Genomic DNA, 23,209 nt, shown 5'->3' on the forward strand with positions numbered 1-23,209 from the left:
CCCTTATGGGGTGTCCAAGAGCTCATATAGAGTCCTTAAGGGGGTTCCCTATCAGTAGGAGAAAATAACAGAGGCCAGCCAGAGAATATTGAGAAGCAAAGCGGCTAGTAAGTCTGATCTTTATTGTTCTGTTGCAACAGGGTCCTCACTCACCACACGCAGGAGGGAGGAGTAACCCAGAACAATGGTGTGCCAAGCCCTTATATAGACTTTTAAAATTGCCCACCGGTAGCCCAAGACCACCCCAAGGACATCATACATACATCACAGGAGGTGGTTTCCAGCAGACATACATCACAAGAGGCAGTCTACAGCAGAAATCCTGTTTGCCAGGATATCTGTTGATGGTCACTGATTGCTTTACCTGGGCAGCCTGGCCATTCTTTGGTGATGGTAAATACTCTTAATTCCTGGATCTAGGTTATAGGTTCACCCTATTCATACACAAACAGGATTTGTAAGCAAAAGCTTTTCCCATTTTCTTCCCTTACTGCAGAGCAATATTTGAGGTCACTGGGAGAACCAAAATGACTTCCGGACTGCTCTCCGGTACTATTTCAAATACGTGGTTTATATACTTAGGTATGTGTTTGCCACGTGCATTCATGAACATGTATTTTATATTTGGGGATGTGGGTGGCGCTGTGGGTTAAACCACAGGGCCTAGGACTTGCTGATCAGAAGGTTGGTGGTTCGAATCCCCGCGACGGGGTGAGCTTCCGTTGTTTGGTCCCAGCTCCTGCCAACCTAGCAGTTCAAAAGCATGTCAAAGTGCAAGTAGATAAATAGGTACCACTCTGGCAGGAAGGTAAACGGCGTTTCCGTGTGCTGCTCTGGTTCGCCAGAAGCGGCTCAGTCATGCTGGCCACATGACCCGGAAGCTGTATGTCGGCTCCCTTGGCCAGTAAAGCGAGAAGAATGCCGCAACCCCAGAGTCGGTCACGACTGGACCTAATGGTCAGGGGTTTTCGGTTCAAAACCTGTTTTTTTTATCTTGGTTAATTAAGTTTTTTTGGGGGGGTGAATTTCCTCCAGCTGCTTCTGTCACCTTGCCTCCCCCCAGGCTGGTCCTGCCAGGCCACGCCCCTTATGCCCTTGTCTCGGCCAATCAGCATGAGGTAAGGGGGAGGGGAGGGGCAAACTCTGGTGCTCGTGAGAGTGTTGGCCGCCTGCGCCAATCCAGGTGAGCCATTGTGAAAGGAGGCGGGGAGAAGACAATAGGTTGTGAAGGGGGGCAGTGGAATGCGGGTAGAGGCAGGGCGGGGTTTAGAGGCGAGTGGTCCAGCCCACTGGGCAGGGCAAGACAGAGCTGGGAGGAGCCTCTGGCTTGACTGTTTTCACTGTGGCCAGCCAAATACCCAAAGGGGAAACTTCCAAGCAGGACCCAAGCTCCCAATAGATTTAGGAATGAGGACTGAAATTTAAATAGAAACACAACCCATCACTCCACATTAAGAAGGACTGAGAACTAATACAAGGTTGTTACTTATAAGGACCAGAGCTCTCTGCCAGCCCAGAGGAGCAGGTGGGAGCCGTCAATGTTTGTTCTGACAGCGTGGAGGCTGCTGGAGATGCGAAGCAGGTAGGGTGCGGTTTGAGTTCGGATTCTGAGAAGTGCCCAGCAGGGCTCGTAGGGCAATTATATTGGCTTGGAAGGGCAGGAGGTAAACACAAATACAGTCAAGTGGTGATACAATTGAACGAGTGGTTTATCCAGTCATTAAAAAAAAAGATATTTCTCTTAGGTTGCTTTTGGTTCAGTATTTTTCTTGTAAGTTATCTGTTTGCATGCGTTTCCAAGTGAACAAGGAGGAGCACCCCTCTTGCGGGCCGGCGACCCCACAGCAGCCCTCCCTCGCCAATCAAAGCATGGAAGTGCAAAAAAAAGAAGAAACCTCTTTGATGGTCAGATGAGCAGGACCAGCACTCTGCCCAGCCTAGAGAAGGAGGCGGGAGCTGTCAATGTTTGTTCTTACAGCATGGAGGCTGCTGGAGATGCGAAACAGGTAGGGTGCAATGTGAGTTCGGATTCTGGTAGGTGCCCAGCAGGGCTCGTAGCGCAATGGCTTTGAAGGGCAGGAGGTCCCACGTTTGATTCCCCAGGATCTAGGTAAAGGGATCAGGAAAGGACTCTCTTAACTTCAGACCCTGGAGAGCCACAGCCAATCAGAGTAGGCATAGCTTGTCTAGATGGACAATAGGTGTTGACCTAGAACAAGGCACCTACGTATGTACATATGTGTTGCAGCAGAGAGTTGGTCAGTAATCACACAGTTCAAAGACAGAGTTAACTCTTTATTAGCAAAAACACGATCTCCACAGACCTGTGGAGTGTCAGGCCTATTGAGCAGAGCAGCTTTATTCCTCCATCTTACTCCGTGAAAATCAGCTGCTGAGGCTGAAAGTCCACTGCCCCCCAGGGCTTTTTCTCAAGCAATTGCAGTCTGCATCTGCGTGCAGTCAAACTCCGCTCTGCCCTTTTCATGCCTCTCCTTATTCTGACAGGAGGGAGGCAAGCTTGTCGTAGCATAAGGGGGAGACAATGCATGATGGGAGTCGGGTGGGCAGGTGGGCACTGGCTGCTTCCTTCAAGGGGACAGGGACGGGTGCAGGGTAGGCGGGCAATGCCGATCCTGCCTTCTCCCCCTCCCTCTCTCTGCCCCTGCAGAGGCGATGCTGTTGCTGGTCTTGGTCCTACCTTCCCTCTTCAGAGACCCAGCTCCTTCTCACCTCCATCCCCCCTCTCTCTCTCTCCCTCTCTTCAAACCAGCTGGGTGTGGAGCTCTTTTGTGCCCGGCTTTGGAGTCATTGTCTTTCTGGCTATTGAGGAGCGTGCTGTGCTCGGCCTGCCTTGGGCCCGTGATCCACCAAGATCAACCCCCTGATTGACTGAGCAATCTGGATCGGTGGGTTGGACGTGTCTGATATAGAAATAGAAATTACAGTTTGGGTAACAAACGCCTTTTAAAAAACAGGAGGAGCTGCGAAGATGGTGCCTGGAATGAGAGGCCTGTTAGGCCAGGTGTGATTCCTTGCACATCAGTGGGAATGTGCCCAGTTGAGGGTCCCACACTTTAAAGAAGGATAGGGACAAACTGGAATGGGTGGGTGTTATGTACTGAAGTTCTCACCCTGGGCCAGCAGGGGGATACTGTAGATAGTTATGCAAATGAAGGATCGAAAGTGACGTTCAGTAATTGGCTAGTTACAGAAAATGGTTACTGTTGCGTTCTAGTGGAGCTCTATATAAGCAGGCTGACTGAGCTCCTTGGTTCAGTTCTGTTCCAGCTTACAAATAAAGAGCTGCTTTGGAAGAATCGCTGTGTCATCTGATATTTTCGCCCACAACTTAACAGTGGGGAACAGTCTGATGAGGAAGGGTTGGAAGGGAGAGGACATGTTAACCTGAGCGGGGTAAAATATGCCTGCTTGGAGGCAGAAGTTCTCTCCCCTCTTCCAACGCTGCTCGTAGAGCTTTTCCCTCTTCCTCCGCAGTTACCCGAAATGGATATTGGCGACTCTGAAGTTGTGTGCAGGAGGACCCCAAATGGGAATAATCCCCTCGCCCCCCAGAGAGACGCTGGCCCGGACAGCCCCCTGAGCTTAGACTACGAAGCCTGCGAGAGCGACACCTTGGGGGACTTCAGAGATCTCAAGGAGGTACTGTACGTGGCAGACAGAGGAGGAGGGAAGCCCAGGCAGGGAAGACGAAGGACAGCCTTGCAGGGTCAGGCCAGGTTGCAGGAGATTCTGGGAAGTCTCTCCCCTCTTCCCAGCGCTGCTGACGGGGCTTCTCCCTCTTCCTCCGCAGTTCCCCAAAATGGATATATGCAACTCTGAGGTTGTGTGCAGGAGGACCCCAAATGGGAAGAATCCCCTCACCCCCCCAGAGAGACGCAGGCCCGGACAGCCCCCTGAGCTTAGACTACGAAGCCTACGAGAGCGACACCTTGGGGGACTCGGGACACCTCAAGTGGGTGCGTGGCAAGTCTCTGGTGGCCAATCTCCAGTTGAAATATCTTGTTATACAATGTGAGAAAAATGAGGCTGGACTAGGCAGATCTTTCCTATGAGTTATTTAGGAAATAGAGATCCTCTGAGGACATCTTGGCCTGCTCAGTCCTTCAGACTTCTTCACGTTGCTATTTTTGTCCCACAGCTTCAGGATAAGGAAGAGGGGTCCTTCCAGGAGCGACCTGGCATCACCCCGGAAGATATTAGCAGACAAGGGCCGCCCCACAATAATTCGGCCAGGGATGCTCTGGAGGGGCTGTGACTTCCACCTGGAGGCAACACAGAAGAACACCTGCAGCCAAGAGTGAATAACGCCAGAAGCGCATAGGGATTCAGTCCTAGGAACTGCCTGCCACCAGAAGTGGTGAGTGGGCAGACTTGGGTGGCCTTAAAAGGGACGGAAGACACTCATAAGTCGGAGGCGGTGGCCCCTTAACTAGGGTTGCTATATTTCATAGAATCATAGAGTTGGAATAGACCACAAGGGCCATCGAGTCCAACCCCCTGCAGAGCACTCCTGACATATGGTTGTTAAGCCTCTGCTTAAAGACCTCCAAAGAAGGAGACTCCACCACACTCCTTGGCAGCAAATTCCACTCTCGAACAGCTCTTACTGTCAGGAAGTTCTTCCTAATGTTTAGGTGGAATCTTCTTTCTTGTAGTTTGGATCCATTGCTCCGTGTCCGCTTCTCTGGAGCAGCAGAAAACAACCTTTCTCCCTCCTCTATGTGACATCCTTTTATATATTTGAACATGGCTATCATATCACCCCTTAACCTCCTCTTCTCCAGGCTAAACATGCCCAGCTCCCTTAGCCGTTCCTCATAAGGCATCGTTTCCAGGCCTTTGACCATTTTGCTTGCCCTCCTCTGGACACGTTCCAGTTTGTCAGTGTCCTTCTTGAACTGTGGTGCCCAGAACTGGACACAGTACTCCAGGTGAGGTCTGACCAGAGCAGAATACAGTGGCACTATTACTTCCCTTGATCTAGTTGCTATACTCCTATTGATGCAGCCCAGAATTGCATTGGCTTTTTTAGCTGCCGTGTCACACTGTTGGCTCATGTCAAGTTTGTGGTCAACCAAGACTCCTAGATCCTTTTCCCATGTACTGCTCTCAAGCCAGGTGTCACCCATCTTGTATTTGTGCCTCTCATTTTTTTTGCCCAAGTGCAATACTTTGCATTTCTCCCTGTTAAAATTCATCTTGTTTGTTTTGGCCCAGTTCTCTAATCTGTCAAGGTCGTTTTGAAGTGTGATCCTGTCCTCTGGGGTGTTAGCCACCCCTCCCAGTTTGGTGTCATCTGCAAATTTGATCAGGATGCCCTTGAGTCCATCATCCAAGTCGTTGATAAAGATGTTGAATAAGACTGGGCCCAAGACAGAACCCTGTGGCACCCCACTAGTCACTCTTCTCCAGGATGAAGAGGAACCATTGATGAGCACCCTTTGGGTTCGGTCAGTCAGCCAGTTAACAAATCCACTGAGTGGTAGCATAGTCAAGACCGCATTTTGCCAGCTTCTTTACAAGAATATCATGGGGCACCTTGTTGAATGCCTTGCTGAAATCAAGGTAGGCTGCATCCACTGCGTTCCCTTCATCTACCAGGCTTGTAATTCTGTCAAAAAATGAGATCAGGTTAGTCTGACATGACTTATTTTTCAGAAATCCATGCTGACTATTGGTGATCACAGCATTCCTTTCTAGGTGCTCACAGACTGTTTGCTTAATGATCTGCTCCAGAATCTTCCCTGGTATTGATGTCAGACTGACTGGGCGGTAATTATTTGGGTCCTCTCTTTTCCCCTTTTTGAAAATAGGGACATTTGCCCTCCTCCAGTCTGCCGGGACTTCGCCTGTTCTCCAGGAATTCTCAAAGATGACTGCCAGTGGTTCTGAGATCACATCTGCCAGTTCTTTTAATACTCTTGGATGCAGTTCATCTGGCCCTGGAGACTTGAATACATCTAAACTAGCCAAGTATTCTTGTACTATCTCCTTAGTTATTCTGGGCTGTGTTTCCTCTGCTGAATCATTTGCTCCAAATTCTTCAGGTCGGGCATTGTTTTCTTTATCGGAGAAGACTGAGGCAAAGAAGGCATTGAGGAGTTCAGCCCTTTCTGTGTCCCCTGTTTGCATTTCACCATCTTCTCCTCTGAGTGACCCCACTGTTTCTTTGTTATTCCTTTTGCTACGAACATACCCATAAAAGCCTTTTTTGTTGCTTTTAACCTCTCTAGCAAGCCTGAGTTCATTCTGTGCTTTAGCTTTTCTGACTTTGTGTCTACACGTGCTGGCTATTTGTTTGAATTCCTCTTTGGTGGTTTCCCCCCTTTTCCATTTTTTGTACACATCCTTTTTTAATCTTAACTCAGTTAAAAGTTCTTTAGATAGCCACCCTGGCTTCTTTAGGCACCTTCCATGTTTCCGTCTCATTGGTATTGCCTGAAGTTGTGCTTTTACTATCTCCCTCTTAACAAACTCCCAGCCATCATGAACTCCCTTTCCTTTTAGTATTACTGTCCATGGGATCTCACCCAGTACTTCCCTAAGTTTTATGAAGTCGGCTTTCTTAAAGTCAAGAAATTGAGTCCTAGTATGCTTGGCTGCTCTTTTCCGCTGTATAGTAAACTTCAGAAGAGCATGATCACTCGCGCCTAATGATCCTTCCATTTCTACCCCACTAACCAGGTCATCAACATTGGTTAGGACCAGATCTAAAATGGCTGTTCCTCTTGTTGCTTCTCCCACTTTCTGGACAATGAAGTTGTCTGCAAGGCCAGTGAGGAATCTGTTTGACCTTATGCTCTTGGCTGAGTTTGACATCCAACAAATATCCGGGTAATTGAAGTCCCCCATTACTACTATCTCCCTTCCTTTTGCATGCTTGGCCATCTGTTCCAGGAAGGCATCATCTATGTCCTCCGTTTGGCTTGGGGATCTATAGTAAACTCCCACAATGAGGTCTCTGTTATTCTTCTCTCCCTTAATTTTGACCCAAATGCTCTCACTTTGGCTTTGAGGTTCTAAATCTTGGATCTCTTCACAGGTATACACATCCCTGACATATAACGCCACTCCTCCTCCTTTTTTGTCTGGTCTGTTTCTCTGAAATAGATTGTATCCCTCCATTATTACATTCCAATCGTGGGACTTATCCCACCAGGTTTCAGTGATGCCTATTATGTCATATTTAGTTTGCTATACCAAGAGCTCAAGCTCATCTTGTTTATTTCCCATGCTTTGTGCATTAGTGTACAGACATTGAAGTCCATTAATCATTCCCCCGTGTCTCTTATTTAAGGATTTTTTCCTCCCACCACTAGGTCTGCGTGCTGTTTGCTCCATTTGGTCTATGACATTTGGATGATCATCTTCATCAATTGATAGACTCCTACCTTCAGGAGCACTGTCTCCCTCCCCCACATTAGTCAGTTTAAAGCCCTCCTGATGAGGTTTCTGAGATTTTTGGCAAAAACATTCCTCCCAACCGTTGTGAGGTGCAGCCCATCGCTTGCCAGAAGTCCATCTTCAAGAAACTGCAGTCCGTGATCTAAGAATCCAAACCGTTCCTGTTTACACCATTTGCGAAGCCAGCTGTTCACTTCCACTATTTTTCCCTCTCTCCCTGGGCCACGTCGTTCAACTGGGAGGACAGATGAGATGACAATTTGTGCATTTAATTGCTTCAATTTCCTGCCCAGAGCCTCATAATCTCTTTTGATCTTCTGGAGGCTATTGCTTGCAGTGTCATTGGTTCCCACATGAACCAAGAGGAAGGGGTATTTGTCAGTGGGTTTAATGATTCCTTGGAGTCGTTCAGTTACATCTTGGATCTTAGCCCCGGGGAGACAGCACACTTCCCGAGACATCTTGTCAGGCCCACAGATCACTGCTTCTGTTCCCCTCAGTAGGGAATCCCCTATCACCACTACATGCCTCCTCTTAGGTCTGGTCGGGGTTCTTCCGTGAGCTGTCCGTTCCAAGGTCGCCTGCACATTCCCTGAGGACTGACTTTGCTGCTCGTCTTCATATACCTGATCGACTGTAATGAGGGAGAGATCCTCAAATTCATCTTCCATGTTGGGGAAAGGACTTCAAAGTGATTGTGTATTTCTAAACAATCAGAGTGAACCCTGGGCCTCCTACTTCTTTGAGTCACGTTTCTCCATATATCTGGCACCTGTGTTGGTGAACTAGCCTCTTTCTCAGGGGTGTCCCCTGTCTCCTCCTTGGTGGAGACGGTGTTCTCTGTTGCTTCCAAGAAGAGCTCCAGCTCTCTAATTCTTTGGAGCGTAGCTACACGTTCCTCCAGTTGCTGGACTTTGTCTTCTAAGAGGGCAATCAACATACAATTGCTGCAGGTAAAGCTGCCTGCAACCTTTGGCAAGATGGCAAACATTGCGCAGGAACCGCAGGCGACTGCAGCTGTTCCCTCACCCTCCATCTTGAGAACGTGTCGTTGGGGGTGGCTACAGTGGTCCTCCATCTTAAAAAGCGTGAAGACAGGACAAATAACCCCCCCAAAAAAACCCAGGTCTCCCCCAACAAATGTTTGAGACTAGCTCCCCTAAATCTAAAAGATGGATCAAACTGTGCGCCGCCCTGCAAGCTCTGATAAGCTCCCCCCACAGCTAATCCCCTGCCTCAACAGAAACCCTGCCCCCTCTGACCTTTGCACAGGGAGAGCAGCTAATCAGCCACAAAGAAACACACACACAAGAAAACTCTTTTGCTCCTTCTTCAGCTGCTGCCCTGCAAGCTCTTTCAAGAAGGAAAAAACCGGACACCCATGCCAATGTCGCCCCTAGTCCGGAATCCTGTTCTCACTGTGTCCAGATGCCCAAAGGGGGAACCCCCAAGCAGGATCCAAGCTCCCAATACGTTTAGGAATAAGGACTGAAATTTAAATAGAAACACAACCTATGGCTCCACGTTAAGGAGGACTGAGAACTAATACCAGGTTGTTACTTATTAGATCAAAAAAGGAGAATAATTTCATTTCTTGCTTCACAATTATGGTTTCCACCCATCCACAAATAAATGCAGAGATGCGGCTGTGCATGCCGCAATCTCCCAGGGTTCCAGGTGCTTACGTAGGTTCAGTTTCTTTGGACTGAAGGTCAGCGGAGACTGGTGTCTTCAGGGTACATGGTTTTATTTGCACAAGTACAACCAGAGCCCTCCGGGTGCCTCCAGGACAAAGAGGGTGGGGGCCTCAGGCTGGGCAGGAAGAATATCCCTCTCACAGAGGGGCAGGGACCCCACGACAGCCCTCTGTCGCCTCTGCCAGCGGCCAACGGGAGCAGGAGGGGTCCCCAGAAGAGGAAGCACAGAGGGGACTCAGAGAAGGCGCATGAGCAGGCCACAGCAGTGGAGCTGCAGCCACAGCTGCAAAACCAGTGCTCTCTGCTCCCCAGCCCGGAGGAGGAGGCAGGAGCCCTCAATGTGTGCTGCAATATCAAGGAGGCAATGGTAATGGCTTGGAAGGGCAGGAGGTAAACAAAAATACAGGCTCTTGGTGATACAATTGAGAGTGGGTTTTTTTTTTAAAAAAAAGATATTTCTCTTAGGTTGCTTTTGGTTCAGTATTTATTTTGTAAGTTGTCTGTTTGTATGTGTTTCCAGGTGGACAGGAAGATTACCCCTCCTGCAGATGGGCAGGGACCCCACGGCAGCCCTTCACCACCACCACCAGTGGCCAATGTGAGCAAGAAGCGTACCCAGAAGAGGAAGCACCAAGGATGCTCAGAGAAGGAGAAGGCCGCAGTAGGGGAATTGAAGTCACAGCTGCAGAACCAGCTCTCTGTGCCCAGCCTAGAGGAGGCGGAAACTGTCAGTGTTTGTTCTTACAGCATGGAGGCTGCTGGAGATGCGAAACAGGTAGGGTGCGATGTGAGTTCGGATTCTGGGAGGTGCCCAGCAGGGCTCGTAGCACAATGGCTTTGAAGGGCAGGAGGTCCCACGTTTGATTCCCTATGATCTCTAGTTAAAGGGATCAGGAAAGTCTTAACTTCAGACCCTGGAGAGCCACGGCCAAAGTAGGCATAGCTGGTCTAGATGGACAATAGGTGTTGACCTAGAACAAGGCACCTACGTATGTACATATGTGTTGCAGCAGAGTGCCGGTCACTAATCACACAGTTCAAAGACGGAGTTAACTCTTTATTAGCAAAAACACGATCTCCACATACCTGTGTCTGGCCTAGAGCAGCTTATTCCTCCGTCTTACTCCGTTAAAATCAGTTGCCGAGGCTGAAAGTCCACTGCCCCCCAGGGCTTTTTCTCAAGCAATTGGAGACTGCACCTGCGTGCAGTCAACCTCTGCTCTGCGCTTTTCATGCCTCTCCTTATTCTGGGAGACAGGAGGGAGGCAAGCTTGTTGTAACATGAGGAGGAGACAATCGCGAGTCTTCCCCAGCCGGACTCATCTCTGCCTCTTGGCCTCTCTCATCCCATTCTCCTGCTGCAGCTTCTGCCTCTATTGTGGATTTCTCTCTGCAACAGTCTCCCAGTTCGCTAAGCCCTGTTACCTCTCCAGCTTAAGACACCTCCTCTTCCCAGTCTTCTCCCACTGACTGCTGACTGTCGTCCCACCCCCACTCCCTGGGCTCTGATCTTTCTACTTTTCAGCATTCCCCAGCTGGTTCCCCCAATTAATTAATTAATTAATTAATTAGTAATTATCATGGCGGTTTCCCAGAATCTGGATGTGACTTGTTTGCTTTTCTCGCAGATCGGGCTAGAGACGTAAAGCGGAATAAAGAGTCCCCAGCGGGAGCCATCTGCTTGGAGTCACACCTCAGTCAAGGAGACTCCCGGCACCCCACCAGAGCCCCACACGACCCCTCACACCTCGGTCTCTGTTCCCTTGTCTCCTGGGTCCGGAAGGTCTTCAGGAAAGCCCCACTGCCATTGGCATCGGTGCAACCTAGCCAGCAGCGGGGCTCAAGTGGGGAGCAGGCTTCTGGCCAGGTGGCTGAGATGGTGGATTGGCCAGCACCGCAGTCGCGTCCACCCACAGCCAATGTGTCCCTGGCATGTCGTGCTTCCAGGAGCAGCAGCAGCATCACCACCCAGGAACCTGCAGAAAGAGGTTGTGACGCACGATCAGTCACACATGGGTTTTCATTGTTTAATTTAGAAATTACCCATTTCAGCCTGAATATAAGCCACACTTTCCCCCCAAATTCTGCCCGGGGAAAGTTAAAAGTGCGGCTTATATTGGCAACCTTACAAAAATTGGCCTTGCCTTCCAAGCCCGGAAAGGAGAGCGCCCTATCACCCCACCCAGGATGCCACCATAAGGGCCATTGGGGGGGGGCGGGACAATGGCACCCCTCCCGACCGCGGCTCTCAAGCCGCTGAAAGAAGCGGGAGGGTAGCCAGCCAATACTGGCCAATACAATACAGCCTTTTAAAAAACAGAGGAGGGGCTGCATCCTTCAAAGATGGTGCCTTTACTGAGGTGCAACTCCGAGCAGATGTCCTCCACTGCGGACTCTTTTTCCAGCTTTCTGTCTCTCTATATAATTTTTTAATTAAGTTTTTGAAACAAATATATATGAAACAAAACCATTTCAAACATTAAAATACAGAGGGGGTGAGCTGCACCACCTTGTCCCTTGCCCCTTCTTTTCGGCAGCTTGGGAGCCGTGGATGGGACGGGGGCCGTTGCTGTCTGTTGGTAACAAATGCCTTTTAAAAAACAGAGGAGGAGCTGCATGCTTCGAAGACGGTGCCTGGAATGAGAGGCCTGTTAGGCCAGGTGTGATTTCCTTGAACTTCAGCGGGAATGTGCCCAGTTTAGGGTGCCACACTTTAAAGGAGGATAGGGGCAAACTGGAACGGGTGGGGAACAGTCTAGGTTGGAAGGGCATGGACATGTTTAGCCTGGCCTGGGTAAAAAATGCCCCACTTGCGGGCAGAAGTCCTCCACCCAACCCACCCCCAAGGTTAATATAAGGCTGCCAGGGTGCCCAGTTGGTGCTGCCCCTAGACAGGGCATCCTTGGTGGCGGCTTCCTGTTTGTGAGCCGCCCTCACTCACGAGGTGCATCCGTCTCCCTCACTATTAGTTTCCAGGAGAAGTTTAAAAGCATCCTTGTTTAAACCAGGCATTTGATAGCGTAACGCCCTGTCCCTGGCACGACCCGCTTGTGCCTGGCCTGCTCCTGCTCCACGCCCCCTTGGTGCTCCCTCTTCTGGAGACAGTTCCCGCTTGTGTTGGCCACTGGTGCCGGAGGGCTGCTGTGGGGGGGTCCCTGCCCATCTGCGGGAGGGATATTCTTCCTGTCCACCTGGAAACACATGCAACTTACAAAATAAATACTGAACCAACAGAGAAATATCTTTTTAAAAAAACAAAAAACCACTCATTCAATTGTATCACCACTAGACTGTATTTGTGTTTACCTCCTGCCCTTCCAAGCCACTATGAGCCCTGCTGGGCACCTCCCTGAATCCGAACTCTCTTTGTCCTGGAGGCACCCGGAGAGCTAGTGACAGGGGAACTAGTGACAGGGGAACTCGAGTCTCCAGCTAGAGCAAGTCGAGCCAGAAGAACTCTCCTGCACATCAAAGCTCATTGCATTTCATGCCTCGCGTTCTTTCCTGCCCCGTGAATGGCCTGTGCTCACCTGACAGCTCCCCTGGCAGGTGTCTTGGCCGGAGGAGGAGCCCTCAAGGAAAAGCAGGGCAGAGACTGCAGCGCCACAGATTGCTCCAAGCGAGCAACTTGCTTCTGGAAGGACTGAGGCCCTTTCAGACGCTGCTTCTGGTCCACCCCACTTGGGCTCCACCCCTGCCGCTGTCAAACAGCTGCAGACTTGTAAGGGGTGACCCTTGGGGATTTTTGTAGCCACAACTCACTGGAACTCCCAAGCCAAAAAGAAGGGGGGGACGGACCTGCTGATTGCTTTTAGGAAAAGATAGGTTGGAATATAAACAATTTGATTCAGAAACAGGCCTCCCAGCTCCTCCTTGAAACGGGACATGCCATCAGACAACGTATGTCGGTTTGCAAGAAGTTTTGTGAGGAGTATTATTGCAAGTATTGCAAAAATGGAGAAGGGGAAGGATGGTTTGTTAAGAGATGTAAAGGCAATATAAAGTTAAGAAATGCATAAGAAGTGGTTAAAACAGTGGATCATCAAAGGTGCTGATGGAAGTCTAAAAAGATTGTATAAGTGATAAGTTTTGTGGTACATTTTGCAATTTATATGTTAAAATCAATATATATATATAATGAAACAGGACATGCCAGAGTCATGTCGGTGGCCGTCTTGGGTCACCACCAACTGGGCACCCTGGCAGCCTTGTGTTATCCTTGTAGATGGGGGGTTGGCGGCAAGGGCGGAGGACTTCTGCCCGCAAGTGGGGCATCTTTGACCCCGGCCAAGCTAAACATGTCCACTCCCTTCCAACCTAGACTGTTCCCCACCTGTTCCAGTTTGTCCCTATCCTCCTTTAAAGTGTGGGACCCTCAACTGGGCACATTCCCACCGATGTTCAAGGGAATCACACCTGGCCTAACAGGCCTCTCATTCCAGGCACCGTCTTCGAAGCATGCAGCCCCTCCTCTGTTTTTAAAAGGCGTTTGTTACCCAAACTGAAATTTCTATATTAAACAACTGATAAGGAAAAATCCTGGGGTGTGGATTTACTCCTCTGCCCAGCTCGCCGGGGTGCCACTCCCCGCGGGTCCCTCTGGTCAGCAAAAGAATTTTGGAGATTATTTGATTCTGTATTGGATAGTCAGAGGAAACCATACGGTACATGGGATCCGCTTATTGCTATTTTTCTGAACCTCTTTGCTGTTGTGTAGGTATGGTGCCTGTGTCATTGTCAATTGTCCTGGCCTTAGTCTGAGGCTGTGGTGGGGGCTTGGGATTTTTGCCCCATTCCTGGTTTTAACACCATGAAAACAAATGTGTGACTGATCGTTGTCCTGGGTGGTGGTGATGCTGCTGCTTATATCTAACTCTAACCCTAATTGCTTTTAGGAGTTGTTATCTGGTTTTAGAATAATTTTAATCTGGTAGCTTTTGTTTTGTTTGGAAGTTTGAATTATATTGTATATGGTGTTCTTTTCTTTTTTTCTTCCTTTCCCTTTCCTCCTTTTTCACATCATATTTTACCCTGTACACTTACAATTATATACACATTGCTTTTTATCTTCAGTAAAATATATATATATATAAAACACAGATTAAACAATAACAATCTGGTAATGTTCATACGTTCTGTTTCCGGCGGGTTTTTATTTTGGTATTGTATTTGAATGTTATTTTTCTTTTCTTACCCCCCTTTTTCACATCTTTTTTTACCGTGTGCACTTACAATTACCGTATTTTTCGCCCCATAGGACGCACCGGCCCATAGGACGCACCAAGTTTTTTTGGGGGGGAAATAAAGAAAAAAAAATATTTCCCCCCCAGGCGCTTGTGGGGCTGGCAGCGGGGAGAAGCACTCTTCTCCCCGCCGCCCGCCTTCAGACCAGGTCCCGCCTTCAGACCAGGACGCGCTGCGCCTCCCTGCTGTACCTGGAGCTTGTGGGGCAGGCAGCGGGGAGAAGCGCTCTTCTCCCCGCCGCCCGCCTTCAGACCAGGTCCAGGGACAGCGGGAAGACGCACTGCGCCTCCCCGCTGTCCCCGGAGCTTGCGGGGCTGGCAGCGGGGAGAAGCACGCGTCTCCCCGCCGTCAGCCTCCAAACCACATCGGGAGACAGCGGGATGGCGGCGTTCCGCCTCCCCGCTGTCCCCTGACCTTGTGGGGCTGGCGCTGGGGCTCTACTGAAGCCTGGAGAGCGAGAGGGGTGGGCGCGCACCGACCCCTCTCGCTCTCCAGGCTTCAGCGAAAGCCTGCATTCGCCCCATAGGACGCACACACATTTCCCCTTCATTTTTGGAGAGGAAAAAGTGCGTCCTATAGGGCGAAAAATACGGTACATACATTATTTTCATCTTCCAATAAAGTATATAAAAGAAAAAAGAAATAAATTGATAAGAAATAAATAATGGCCAATTGATCTGGTCAATAAATAACAAAACTGCAGCCTGCTGTTTACATATTTATTCATTTTTTAGGCTCTGTAGGGTGGAGTTCATTTCAACATTTCTATTGGCTACCTGGGTTTTCTTTGTGGGGGGTTGCCTCGGTTGACAGTGGTTTTCCATTTCACCTCTCAACTTGGAGGCACACTTTGGCTCTACAAAACATCTGTTAAAAAAACGAGAACGAGCAAACTTTCCTCTGGACCGTTTTATTTTTCTTTTGAACCTTTAAGTTTCAAGACTGGGAGCCACACACAGGCAAGACACGTCGCCAGGGTGACCTGCGGCTTGCAAGTTTTGCTGGCGGAGGGTTTCAATGCATCCCTCACCTAGCGAAGCACAGTGACTGACAGGTGCCCATCTAGATAATCAGGTGCCCAGGAAAAGAAAGCTGACCTCTCTGGTTTCCAATTGGAAATGGTGACTTAACATATTGCAAAGCAGGCAGGGGAAACCTGAACCAGCCACCTGGGCGGCTGCTAAATCAGCAGGGCGAAAGCAAGGCTTCTTTGTCGATGGAGCAGCAGGGTGGAGAAACTTGGGAGCAGGAGGGAGTGCTACTGGCCTGAACAGGATGCGACCTCGTCTATGCATGATCCCTTAACCATAGCAGAGCAATGAAAATCTTGCAAAGTTCATCTTGCAGATGGTTAAAGATAACTCAGTTGTTTCCTTATTTATTAATCACAATGTAAATACAGTGCCACTTAATTGGTAACAAAGACCCACTGAGCTTTTTACAGTATGCAATATAAAAAATACATAGGAAAAATACTGATGAAATCAAACTTTTAAGAACTGGGTGTAAAATTTATCAGAACCTAGCTTGAAATTGACAGTTCCAAAGAAACGTACAAAACAAAATTGCTAGAGGACTCCTTTTCTGGGAGCTGTTCCCCTTTTTTGGTTGTGATCCAGATGGGAAGGCCAGAAAAGGGTGAAATCGAAAGAAGCTGTGTCTTCAAAATGCCCCGGTGCATGCTGGGAGTACTGTGGCTAAGGTCCTCAGTTTCCCATGCTCATGCCTACAGCTCCCATCATGCACTGCTGATGAAAGCATCATGTGATTTCTCAGTTGCCGCTGCTGCTGCTGCACCACACAGAATGCACAGGTATTCTGAGACATCCCCAAATGAGGGAGAGGCAGGTATAATTACATACCCTCCAGCATTTCTCAGATGAAAATAGGGACATCCTATTCCATAATCAGTGCTATTTTTCTAGAAAAGGTGCCGGAACTCACCATGTACACCTCCCTTGTTCTCTTATGATGGCAATGGCACCCACCTGAGAAGTGCAGGAACTGAGTTCTGGCAAGTTCAAGCTGAAAAAAGCCCTGTCAATAATAATAATAATGATGATGATGATGATGATATCCCGCCATCAGACTGGATTGGGTGGTGTCAGAGACCAGACAGGATTAGAGCTCTGGTGAGGAATGGTGGAAACCTCCCCTTCTCCCTGCTCCTGACCAGGATCCTGAAGCTGCCCAGGAACAATGGAGCAGCATAGATTTAGAGAACTGGTTTGCAGAGGGGCATAGTTCAGGAAGCAACAGCTGGGCAGAGCTGAGTGGAGAACAGCTAGGACAGGGGTCAGCAAACTTACCACGCCTCGGGCCAGTGTCTCCAGTGCTGATCGCAAGGCGGGCCAGAGGGCGGGGGAGCGCGTGCCCATACGCGTGCGCATACACTATTTCCAGCGCACTTCTGGGTCGGAGGAGCACCAGAAATAGCTTGTGCGCATGTGCACGGGCCTCCTCCTCCCCATTGTCTCTGTGCTCACAAATCCTGCGTTAAGGGCACATTTGGGTATGAATTAGGGTATGAATAGGGACACAGGTGGTGCTGTGGTCTAAGCCTCTGAGCCTCTTGGGCTTGCCGTTCGGAAGGTCGGCGACGGAGTGAGCTCCTGTTGCTCAGTCCCTGCTCCTGCCAACCTAGCAGTACAAAAGCACGTCAAAGTCCAAGTAGATAAAGAGGTACCGCTCCGGCGGGAAGGTAAACGGTGTTTCTGTGCGCTGCTCTGGTTCGCCAGAAGCGGCTTAGTCATGCTGGCCACATGACCCGGAAAAAGTGTCTGCAGAGAAACACCGGCTCCCTCAGCCTGTAAAGCGAGATGAGTGCCGTAGCCCCAGAGTCGTCTGCAACTGGACTTAACTGTCAAGGGACCTTTACCTTTACCTTTAGGGTGAGCCCAGGTAATGCAATCAGTGACCATTAACAGGTTTCCTGCCAGACAAGATTTCTGCTGTAGATTGCCTCTTGTGATGTATTTCTGCTGTAGAACACCCCTTCTGTGATGTATGTATGATGTATTGAGGGGTGGACTTGAGCCACAGTGTGTGTGGGGGGGAGTCTATATAAGGGCTTGCACACCATTGTTCTGGGTTCCTCCTCCCTCCTGCGTGTGATGAGTGAGAACCCTGTTGCAGCAGTTTAATAACGATCAGGCTTACAAATCCTGTCATAGAATCATAGAATCTTAGAGTTGGAAGAGACCACAAGGGCCATCGAGTCCAACCCCCTGCCAAGCAGGAAACACCATCAGAGCACTCCTGACATATGGTTGTCAAGCCTCTGCTTAAAGACCTCCAAAGAAGGAGACTCCACCACACTCCTTGGCAGCAAATTCCACTCTCAAACAGCTCTTACTGTCAGGAAGTTCTTCCTAATGTTTAGGTCAGGGGTGTCAAACTCAAATTCATCGGGGGCCGCATCAGCAGTTTGGTCACCCTCAAAGGGCTGGTTGTATCTGTAGGACTATGTAAAGGACATGTAAAGTGGAGGTTTCCTGTGTAGAACGGCTGGCACCGCTAGAGGGCAGATGTTCTCTGGCTTGTAGGCTGCCGCGCATGCGCTGAAGAGGCGGCTTTCTTGTGTCAAAAAAAAAAAAGCGAGAATAAAAGGTGAAGGCTGGCGGCCGGCGGCGGCTACACGGGCCACATGACGAGGTCTGGCGGGCCAGATTCGGCCCGCGGGCCTTGTGTTTGACACCCGTGGTTTAGGTGGAATCTTCTTTCTTGTAGTTTGGATCCATTGCTCCGTGTCCGCTTCTCTGGAGCAGCAGAAAACAACCTTTCTCCCTCCTCTATGTGACATCCTTTTATATATTTGAACATGGCTATCATATCACCCCTTAGCCTCCTCTTCTCCAGGCTAAACATGCCCAGCTCCCTTAGCCGTTCCTCATAAGGCATCGTTTCCAGGCCTTTGACCATTTTGGTTGCCCTCCTCTGGACACGTTCCAGTTTGTCAGTGTCCTGTCTTAAGGGCATATTTCTTTATGAATAGGGTGACCTGGATTCAGGAACGAAAGTATTAACCATCACAAAAGAATGGCCAGGCTGCCCAGGTAGAACAATCAGTGGCCATTATCAGGTATCCTGGCAGGCAGGATTTCTGCTGTAGACCGCCTCCTTCTGTGATGTATGTATGATGTTTCAGGGGGGTGGTCTTGGGCTACAGGGTGGGCAGTTTCAAAAGTCTATATAAGAGCTTGCACACCAATGCTCTGGGTTCCTCCTCCCTCCTGCATGGGGTGAGTGGGGGACTCTGTTGCAACAGTTAATAAAGATCAGGCTTAATAGCTGCTTTGCTTCTCAATATTCTCTGGTTCACCTCTGTTATTTTCTGCGACCGATAGGGAACCCACTTAAGGACTCTATATGGGCTCTTGGATAAGGGGAAAAGAGCAGATTTTTTTTACAACACTTGGCATGCACCCTTTCTCTGGAGATGGGAAGGTGGTGCGTGCAGTCCCAGATTCAGTCGCCATCATCTCCAGTCAAGGGACTGTGAAGGTTTTCCCTGATCAGAAACAGGGACCCAACTCCGCCTAAGGCACCTTCATGCATTCTGAGTGGCAGCTCAGCGCATGCCGCTGGGTCAGAAATAGAAACTATAAGCAGCTCACACAAAAAAGTAGACGTTAGATTAACTGTGCTGTGCAAAGAGGTCCTTCCTATTTAGTCTGTTGTCTGTCCTGAATATTAATGATTGCTAAGCTTCTGATGTGGTGGAGGGAGACCCCAATTCTGGTAAATTACAGTGTGCAAATTGGGTAGGCGTATGCAAAATAAGCAGATCTATCCGGATAATTTCCCTCCACTTCCATCGTGCATGACAAATTCTGTTCAATTGACAGAACAGAACAGCGTGATTTACTCAGAACATGAGAGCACCTGGTGCCAACACTAGAGGGTGCTGTCTGCCTATTTAAATGGAATCAAAGAACCGTGGAATTGTTGAGTCCGAAGGGACCATAAGGGTCATCTAGTCCAACCCCCTGCAATGCAGGAATCTGCAGAAGGACGGAGTTGTTTTTTCACTTGATTTGCCTTTTTAATTTTCCCCCTGTTCCAATCCGAACAGGAACTTCGACACGATCAGAGAACCTTGATTCAGAAACTGTAGAATATGTATTTCTAATGTGTTCATTGCTTTGGGGTACCGGTTTCAAATTCTGCAGAACTCTCCATCAAGGAAGATGTTGCATGAGCCAGTGGTTGGTGGAACAAAGGGGTAGGTGGGTAGAAAAATCAGAGTTGATATCTTAACCCTATGATCAGCTTCTTGCCTTCGGGAAGAGCTGCAGCTCATAGAATTGTAGAATTGAAGAGCTGCAAGTTTGATAAGAATTTTAAAGTCTTAGATATATAATAAATGTTCATAAATGTACCAACCAAGCACGTACATAGATCAGCACAGGAAGACCGACCTGAAACCATTTTTGATTCCCAAACTGACCAAATGTTTTCTCTGCGAGGTCAAAGGAAAATGGTAAAGCCTCCCATTGTCTTTTCCTTCACAAATCCTGTCTTAAGGGCATGTCTGTCTGTGTTTGAATAGGGTGAGCCTGTGACCTGACTCAGGAACTAAGTATCATTACAAAAGACTGGCCAGGCTCCCCAGGGTATCCAATCAAGTGAGCATTAACAGGTAACCTGTCAGACGAGATAAACAACGCACTCAGATTTCTGCTGTAGACCGCCTTTTCTGTGATGTAGGTATGATGTATCTGGGGTGGTGGTCTTGGGTTACACCGCTTCTGTGATGTATGCATAATGTATAGAGGGGTGGTCTGGAGCTCCAGGGCAGGGAATTTAAAATTTCTATATAAGGATGGGCACACCTTTGTTCTGGGTCCTCCTCTGTCCTCCGTGTGAGGGGAGCAACCTGTTGCAACAGATCAATAAAGATCAGGCTTACGAGTTGCTTTGCTTCTCAATATTCTCTGGTTGGCCTCTGTTATTTTCTCCTACCAATAGGGAACCTATGTAAGGACTCTATATGGGCTCTTGGGGGAATCAGAGGCAGAACATCTCTAGGCATGACTGGGAACGTTCCCGGCCTGAGCACCTCTGCCAGTCAGTGTTATACATCATTGAGCTAGATAATGGCAGCTTCTCTTATTCCTGTTTAAATCAGATCTTTATTCAGGATCATGAGGACTACAGCCTTGCTTTAGCATTTTGACACCCTGCAGAAAGATTGGAAATGGAATTTAATACAAGCAGCTGTGTCAACGCTGGTTACGTTTTAAAGAACTGCTTTTAAATGTTGCATTTTAAATTGTTGTCACCCTTGGACCTTAGGATGAAGGGCATATAATAAACTAAAATAAGTAAATAAATTTGAAGGCTGTCAATCACTCTTGTGAATGTATTTCCCATCTCGTGTGTGTGGAGAGAAAGATGTAAGTTTTATCCATTTTTTTTATTTTGCAATGTTAACAGATGGGGGAGAATTTTATTTGTGTTTCCATGAGAAACTCTCCAGTGGGCACTTCTCAAACCAAGCCGCCAACCAGGTTGTTCTCAGAGCAGTCCATTGAAACGAACGGTTCACAGCTAGTTGAGCCAATTAAGTTCACTTCTGAGTATGACTAATGCTGCACACAAGCCAAATATCATTTGACATTTGCATCTCTCTTGATCTTCCTGTGCAGTTTTGCAACCAGCGTGTACAAAAATGTATTTGTTTCGGGGGAAGTGGGTTGTAATCCATGTTCTTCCTACTCAGGGTAGACCCATTGAACCTGATGGATATTACAATCTTGGGTCCATTCATTTCGATGGATCAGCTCTGAGAACACATAGATATACCTGCATTAGTGAAAGCTACATGCATTATCCCGGGACGTGGGTGGCGCTGTGGTCTAAACCACAGAGCCTAGGACTTGCCGATCAGAAGGTCGGCGGTTCGAATCCCCGCGACGGGGTGAGCTCCCATTGCTCAACCCCAGCTCCTGCCCACCTAGCAGTTCGGAAGCACGTCAAAGTGCAGGTAGATAAATAGGTACCGCTCCAGCGGGAAGGTAAATGGTGTTTCCGTGCGCTGCTCTGGTTTGCCAGAAGCGGCTTGGTCATGCTGGCTGTACACCGGCTCCCTCGGCCAATACAGCGAGATAAGCACATCAACCCCAGAGTCGTCCGTGACTGACCAAATGTTCAGGGGTCCTTTTACCTTTACATGCGTTATCCTTGCTTGCAAAACTGTGTGCATCAGTCAAAATCTGTGTACTTCATGAGAGATTTCCACAAAAATTATGACAAAATTTCCACGAGGATGCTTTTATTTTATTTCTATTTTTAAAGCGGGTTCGTACCCAGTGGCAGTCACACTTTGCCGTAGATCCATTTAAATTAATGGACCTGACTAATGTAGGTCTATTAATCTGAACAGGTCTGCTCTGAGTGGAATATAGAGGGTGACAACCCAATATATATTTTATTTTATTGCATTCATATCCCACATTTTTCTCTCCAAGAAGCTCCCGGTGTCGTACGTGGTTCTCCTTTAAACCCCCACAATAACACCCCTGTGAGGTGGGTGCGGCTGAGAGAGACAGTGACCACCCCCAAAGGACAAACCCAGGCTTCTTGGCCCTGCGGGGGGATTCAAATCCACTCCCAGCTCAAAACTCTAACTGCTGGACCAGCTCTTAAACCACCACAGAAATGGGGGATTTGAGACAGCAAAAACGAGAAGCCAAGACGTTGAACGAACGGCTCCTATATGAAAGAAACCCCTCCCTCCTGCACCTTTTTCCTTTGCCACCCCCTGTCACTTTCCCCAGACCTTCCAAGGGTCCCTAGTTTCCAGGGATAGTCCCAGATTTATAGAAGCCAGGGCCGTCTTGCCCATAGGTGCTAGGGGTGCAGGGCACCTGGGCGCCAGGCTCTCAGCGGTGCCAGGCCTGAGAGTTGAGCCCAGGAAAAAGCCAGCAGTTGGTCGGAGCACAGCAGCGGGCTCTTCTGCTGTGGGCAGCTCTGCACCAGGAGTTTGGGGGCAACTGAGCCAGCGAGACGTCCTGCGTGCCTGGGACTGGGCAACCGGGGGGGCGCTGGGTGGATCTTTGCACCCCGGCGCCACATATGCTTAAGACAGCCCATCTTGGTTTCTGGTTTGATCCTGGAATGTCCCGCTTTTCCTTAAAGGTAAAGGGACCCCTGACTGTTAGGTCCAGTCGCGGACGACTCTGGGGTTGCAGCGCTCATCTCGCTTTATTGGCCGAGGGAGCCGGCGTTTGTCCGCAGACAGCTTCCGGGTCATGTGGCCAGCATGACTAAGCCGCTTCTGGCGAACCAGAGCAGCGCACGGAAACGCCGTTTACCTTCCCTAAGAGCTGTTCGACAGTGGAATTTGCTGCCAAGGAGTGTGATGGAGTCTCCTTCTTTGGAGGTCTTTAAGCAGAGGCTTGACAACCATATGTCAGGAGTGCTCTGATGGTGTTTCCTGCTTGGCAGGGGGTTGGACTCGATGGCCCTTGTGGTCTCTTCCAACTCTATGATTCTATGATTTCCTGTTTATCTACTTGCACTTTGATGTGCTTTCAAACTGCTAGGTTGGCAGGAGCAGGGACTGAGCAACGGGAGCTCACCCCGTCGCAGGGATTCGAACCACCGACCTTCTGATCGGCAAACCCAAGAGGCTCAGTGGTTTAGACCACAGCGCCGCCTGCGTTCCTCCTCGCTTTTCCTTAGGTCGTTCCTATTTTCATTGGAGAAATGTTGGAGAGTAGGGAGTTATGTGGCCTTCAAGCCTAAGGTGGTAACTAACTAGACAACCTTTAGAAGACATCTGAAGACAGCCCTGTAGAAGGAAGATTTTTAATGTTTAATGTTTACGTATTATGTTT

General features: G+C 49.0%; 1 protein-coding gene across 1 annotated transcript; it reads left to right on the top strand.

Annotated features, from left to right (window-relative positions):
* The first annotated feature begins 470 nt into the window (after positions 1-470).
* On the top strand, positions 471-12,769 carry LOC128405849 (uncharacterized). Its single transcript, XM_053372847.1, has 6 exons — positions 471-2,006; positions 3,496-3,660; positions 3,812-3,977; positions 9,643-9,897; positions 10,751-11,110; positions 12,660-12,769. Exons 1-6 carry the CDS (start codon positions 1,911-1,913, stop codon positions 12,767-12,769), a joined length of 1,152 nt encoding a protein of 383 aa, XP_053228822.1. The 5' UTR covers positions 471-1,910.
* The last annotated feature ends 10,440 nt before the right edge of the window (positions 12,770-23,209 follow it).

Source organism: Podarcis raffonei, chromosome 18 (genome assembly GCF_027172205.1).
Source record: "Podarcis raffonei isolate rPodRaf1 chromosome 18, rPodRaf1.pri, whole genome shotgun sequence".
Classification (NCBI taxonomy): Eukaryota; Metazoa; Chordata; class Lepidosauria; order Squamata; family Lacertidae; genus Podarcis; species Podarcis raffonei.